The sequence below is a fragment of the Protobothrops mucrosquamatus genome, unplaced genomic scaffold, assembly GCF_001527695.2.
Source record: "Protobothrops mucrosquamatus isolate PMUCROS unplaced genomic scaffold, P.Mucros_1.0 scaffold9996, whole genome shotgun sequence".
Taxonomy (NCBI): domain Eukaryota; kingdom Metazoa; phylum Chordata; class Lepidosauria; order Squamata; family Viperidae; genus Protobothrops; species Protobothrops mucrosquamatus.
In genome coordinates this window covers 3,610-9,267 of record NW_015395783.1, presented here as the reverse complement: position 1 = coordinate 9,267, position 5,658 = coordinate 3,610, and the positions used below count along the sequence as shown (strand labels likewise).

The 5,658-nt window shown below is 38.4% G+C and overlaps 1 protein-coding gene across 1 annotated transcript in view; it reads right to left on the bottom strand.

Moving 5' to 3' along the window:
• Window positions 1-3: 3 nt before the first annotated feature.
• Window positions 4-5,658, bottom strand: part of LOC107301097 (kinesin heavy chain-like) — a gene marked incomplete at both ends in the record, with an annotated part of 7,315 nt that continues 1,660 nt past the window's right edge. Inside the window, 6 exons of the mRNA XM_015830362.1 lie at window positions 4-132; window positions 1,971-2,159; window positions 2,564-2,710; window positions 3,705-3,911; window positions 4,740-4,808; window positions 4,957-5,132. Coding sequence (XP_015685848.1) covers window positions 4-132; window positions 1,971-2,159; window positions 2,564-2,710; window positions 3,705-3,911; window positions 4,740-4,808; window positions 4,957-5,132 — 917 coding nt within the window. The remainder of the gene's footprint in view (window positions 133-1,970; window positions 2,160-2,563; window positions 2,711-3,704; window positions 3,912-4,739; window positions 4,809-4,956; window positions 5,133-5,658) is intronic.

Here is a 5,658-nt window from a genome sequence, read left to right as displayed (position 1 = left end):
ACCATCCATATTACCTTGGGCCTGCAATTTAGCCAAATCTTCACTCAGAGCATCATAGGATTCTTCCAGGTTCCGTTTCTTCAGCTCCACACTTTGCATGTACTCAGTAAGTGAACGGATCTTGGCTTCATGCTGAGAAGATTGGGAAATGTAAGCAAATAAGAGATCCCTTTCACAAACGTAGTCCAGATTCCAGACTTCCCAATCTTATTTTCTATGAGGAAGAACTGAACTTTCTGCCTGTCCAAACTTGGAAACTGTCGTCTCTTCTCAAATACATCTTCAGAGTTCCAAAACAAAGAGAAGACCAAGCAATCAAAAAGCCCCTTCCATGCTGTATTTCAAGGGTATACCTATCATAGTTTACAGTACAATTCTATGCAAGTACATCCAGAAGCTGCAACCAATAGGACCACTTCTAAGAAATAATACACACGATTAATTAGATTAGATTAGGATTAATATTAATATTAATATTAATTAGATGAATCATTAATGACTATTTGAAATAGGAAATGTTTTTGGAGCAAAAAATAATCAATGTGTGTGCTTGTGGGTGTAGATATATTGTGTGATCTCCCCATTTCACACACAGCCTCATAAAATTCTTCATGGAACTATGGATTCATGAACACTTGCCAGCAGAATTTTTTAATTAAAAGAAAGGAATGTTTGTGTGATCCAGAATCAGAAAATAAAAAATGGAGAAAATTTTTAACTTATCCTCAATCTGCTATTTCTCTGATCCAGTTTTAAAAATTGGTATATAGAATCACGACATGCAACAGCATGAAGTCTGGCCCTAGGGATACAACCCAAAATATTAAATATTAAAAGAGAGCTCTGTGTACCAAAGTGATCTATAATTAGATTTCTCATTGTTTTCATACACAATTAGAAGCAATCGTGAGAAGGCTGGAAAATGGATTAGAATAGTGGCATTAGAGAAAGAAGGGTAATATATGAGCTAGTATTTGAAAAAAAATGGAAATAGGAGAAAGGATAAACCCTCTATGAATTTTTTAAAAAACAAAACAAAAATCCCACTCTCAGCTTAGCTTCCAATGACACCATGCTCCACAGTTTATGCTGATCCATTGTTACAGATATCACCATGTCAAAAGAACATTAAGATTCCTGCTGGGAAATAGCTTCTAGACACTCTGCTTGAGCTTGGTCTCCTAGATATATATATGTATAAATATTTAAAGACACATGCCAACCATTTGACTTCTACAGATTTGCTGTAAGAAATATTCATGGATTGGTACCAATGGTATCTTCTCCCTACTGAAACAATAGTAGAAGCAATAAACTGGACCAACAAAACCAGCAGTACAAGCTCCAGAGCTCCTGAATCTAGACACCAAACCAAAGTTTTAACCAGTCAGCTAAGGTCTCCTGAATTAGGAGCTCTCACTGATCTCCCAAAAAAGATTTTCCACCTTATCTGTCTTTTTTTAAGCTGGAGCTTCAGGTTTCCTGATACCTCTTTATAGGAGCTGACTAAGAAACAACAGAGGGCCAGGTTGTACAAAGAAGTAATTCTTTAAAACATTTGTCAAACTTCTCTCCGATATAGTCCTTTCCTGACGGCATGGGAGATCATCCCTTTTCTACTCCAGATTGGAAGAAAAGAAAGCTAATTAAATCCAGTGAAGTTCCTGATCGGATTGTATTACTTTTTCTACTTCCTAGCTCTCAAACATATAACTGAGATAGGTAGCCTATAAATCCCAGATACTGCTGAACTATAATTTCCATCAATCCCACCCAGCATGACGGCCAACAATGAAAGATGGAGGGGACGTTAATTCAATAAGATCTGGAAGGCCAGAGATTCCTTACCCAGATTGTGAAAATCTAGATGCTTTCCTATGAGGGGTATTCTGGTCCCTCTTATTTCTACCCTTTATCAGTTTTAAATGCCATAGCTAGTGTCCTTTCATCTCCACTTCCATAAATCTGACCTGAGAAATGAGAAGCTGGCAAGAAGATAATTCCCGTCCTGTCACCTCCATCTTGCGGTGGCACTCAACTTGAAGACCTTCCAGCTGACGGCAACGTTTCACGACTGACTTCACTTCTGATTTGATCTTGCTGATGTAGAGCCGGGCAACAGTAAATTCCTCCTCAATGGCACCACTAATTTCTACTGGCTACAAATTAACCATTTTAAAAGAAAACGTATTATTTGGGGCACATAGTTCAATGTATGAGTCTAAGAAGCAGAACAGTTTATACATCCTTTCTTCTTTCCTTTGCTCATCAGATGACTCTGTTCCCAGATCATTAAATTCCATTATTTTCTAAGTAGTTTTTCTTACTTTCTTCCATTTTTGTATGTGGTAATGTCAGCACTTAAATACCTTAAATGAACCCCTCTGTTTCTATTTTTTTTTTAAGTTGGGCATAACATTTAAAAGGGCTTGATTAAATATAGCAGATACTACCAAAGAAAAACATTAGGAATTTCCCCAGATCCATCTTATATGTTTCTAAACTGAGAGTGAATGACTACTTTTCTTATTTCCAAACACTGACCCCCCTACCAGCTGCTTACCAGTTTGATCTCACCATTGCCCACAATGACGCTGAATTCACTCAGATCTTTCATAAGGCCATTGAGGACTTCAGCAATGCGTTTGCGCTGGTGTGCGCTGAATTCCTGTAGGCGTTGCAACTCTGATTCCAAAGATAACATGGTGGCCTGTAAAGATAAAGGCATCTGTGGCTTATCCAGATCAAAGAGAATTCCTCTGGTTTAAAAATTTGGGACTCTCAATTTCAGTTAAAGGGAAAAGACCTTAATTTCTTGAATTAAATTAAGTAAATAAAACTGAATTAATTCATAAATTAATGATTTAATTTTTTAAGTGTCTTAATTTAAATGTAAACCCTCTGGTAGGAATTAGATTATCTATTCTATATAAATAAAAATGTAAATGTTCGTTTGTTCAAAATCTTAAATCTCCGAAAGTTCTTCACCGATTGCTTTGAAATTTTGACACAACGTTGCATTTGAATACGCGCGTGTTTTTATATACCTATATTATATAGATGTCACACCTGTGACAGGTAAAAACATGCTTTTTTGAAAAACAGCGCCATCTGTTGGACGCTTTGAAATTGCCATTGAACATGCAATTCATTGAAACTCCCACGTGCAACATTTCCAAAGCATCCGGCATGAGAAAAGTATTGCAGAAATGCAAACTTATTGTTTGGGATGAATGCACAATGGCGCATTGAGACTGAGCCACAGCAACGCGTGGCCGGGTATAGCTAGTACAAAATAAAATTAAGAAGAAAAAATGGTTTAAACTTGAATATACGCAAGGGCTCTGAGTAAACATCTAACTGGAGACAACAGCACACCCATTCCCTTTGTTATGGGAATGAAAGTTTCACTAGTTAAACCAAAAAAAAAAAAAAAGCTATGGTGAATTTATTATGCTGTTCTATGGTACTGCTATTCTGGAATCTTGTGCAGTTTTGGAATTACTGCAGTCCTGGAATCTTTCTCTAAGGAATCTCTGTATACCACCACTGTTTGCTTTTTGGCATCCTAACAAAACTTCTTTTGTTACTGAATGGCTTTTTAAGAACTTTATGAAGTCCTTTTGAAATTTTGATGAATGTATTGATTCTACAAGGGGCAACTCTAACTCGTGTTTTACAATCCACAAGATCTCAGCACTTACCACTTTCTGAGACAACTCATCCACCAATAGCTGATTCTGCTGATTCTTATCTTCTACTTCCTGGGATTTCTGATCATAGTTGACAGCCAGTTCCTCCAGAGCTTGTAGTACCTCCTTCACCTCTTCCTTAGCAGAATCATTCTCAGACTGCAGATGGCTTAGTTCCTGCTGCACTTTTTCATTGTCCCCACGAGTGGACATTAGCAGCTATCAGAAGGAAAAGGCGGGATGAGTTAGTGAGTAGTTAGAGAAATGTCAGAGGACATATAAGAAAGGAAGAAGAACAGGAAGGCGAAGTGAGGATGATGTAAAAAGAGGTAGAAATATATAGAGCAGGGATGTCAAACTGCTGGTCCGTGGGCCAGTTTCATCATACCGGAGCCGCGCCCACCCCATTGCCGGCAATGGCAAAAAAGCTCCGATATGTTGCGCGACGTCATGTGACGTCGCGAGTTTGACATGTCTGATATAGAGATATATACAGAGTGCTGAGAAACAGAAGGCTGTTATGGTTATACTAGTCTTTCTCTACCCAACTGCCTTCTGATTATATCTCCATCAATTCCAGTCAGTGATGTAGCTTGCTTAAAATGATCATAGCTGCAATCTAATAGAGCCTGAAGACACGTAACTGGGGAGGACTGGAATACAATTACAGTATTTAATTAAAGCGATGGGAAGACCAGGACAAAATCCATAGCCATCTACTAAGCTTATTAGGCAATGTTGGACACATCATCATCTCTCACAGGACTGTTGGGAGGACAATGTGATGAGAAAGAATGACCTATGACAGGGATAGGCAACCTTGGCGCTTTTATGACTCGTGGACTTCAACTCCCAGAATTCCTGAGCCAGCATGGCTGGCTCAGGAATTCTGGGAGTTGAAGTCCACGAATCATAAAAGCGCCAAGGTTGCCTACCCCTGACCTATGATATCATCTGCTTCTTTGAGGAAAGGCTGGCTTAAACTAGGTAACAAAGATAAGAAGTCAGGATGCATGTGCATAAAGGTACTCCAGGAAAATTACTCACCTCCTCCTGGTCCAGCATCTGCTCCTTTAGTTTCTCCATCAATTGGCTCTGCTGATTAATTTCATCATCCTGATTGGACAAAAATATGTCATTGCTCACTACCTTAGGCTGCGTCCATGGTTCAGACAGGTAAGGCACAAAGAAAAGACATTGTGACTGAGATGGGGTTAAAAGCAACTCAGGAGAAGTTTACATGGGATGGAGGAGAGATCTCTACCTTGTCATCAAGCTGCTTGTAGAGTTTGCGGATCTCCTCCTCATACTTATGCCGCTCCTCATCGGAGATCCGGATGACGATGGAGGAGTTGTTGTCATTAATGGGTGTCTCATCACAAGTATCAGGTACCACCTTCTCCTCATCACTCAACTGCTCTGTTTCTGGGACATTCTCACCTAAAAATGTTTAAATAGAAGACAAGGGACATTTTCACACACTTATTTTACTGCTGTGTTTATTATGAATCAGAAGGTACCACAGTGCCTTTCAGGGACAGATCTGTGCAATGATTACATGAGAAATCACACTTTTTCACCATTCTAAAAATGTGAAGCCCATTCAGAGGTATCAGAATTAAGGAAAATAGGTGTCCTTTTTCAGGGCTAGACAAACTCTGAAATTCAAGGCCATTTTGGTCCAAATCTCTGAATTGAGAGTGGATTATGCAGTATTTTTTCACAATAAGCACCTAATATGTTAAAGGAATACTACATCTGTTTTATTTTATTTATTTATTTATTTATTATTTGGATTTATATCCCGCCCTTCTCCTCGCAGGACTCAGGGCGGCTGACAATCAATTAAAATACATAAATAACAATACAAATTTAAAATTAATTAAAAGAGATATTTAAATATTGTCAAATTAAAATATAATTAAAACCCCTCTAAAAATTACCCTAGGCCAGTCCTGCAAGCTGG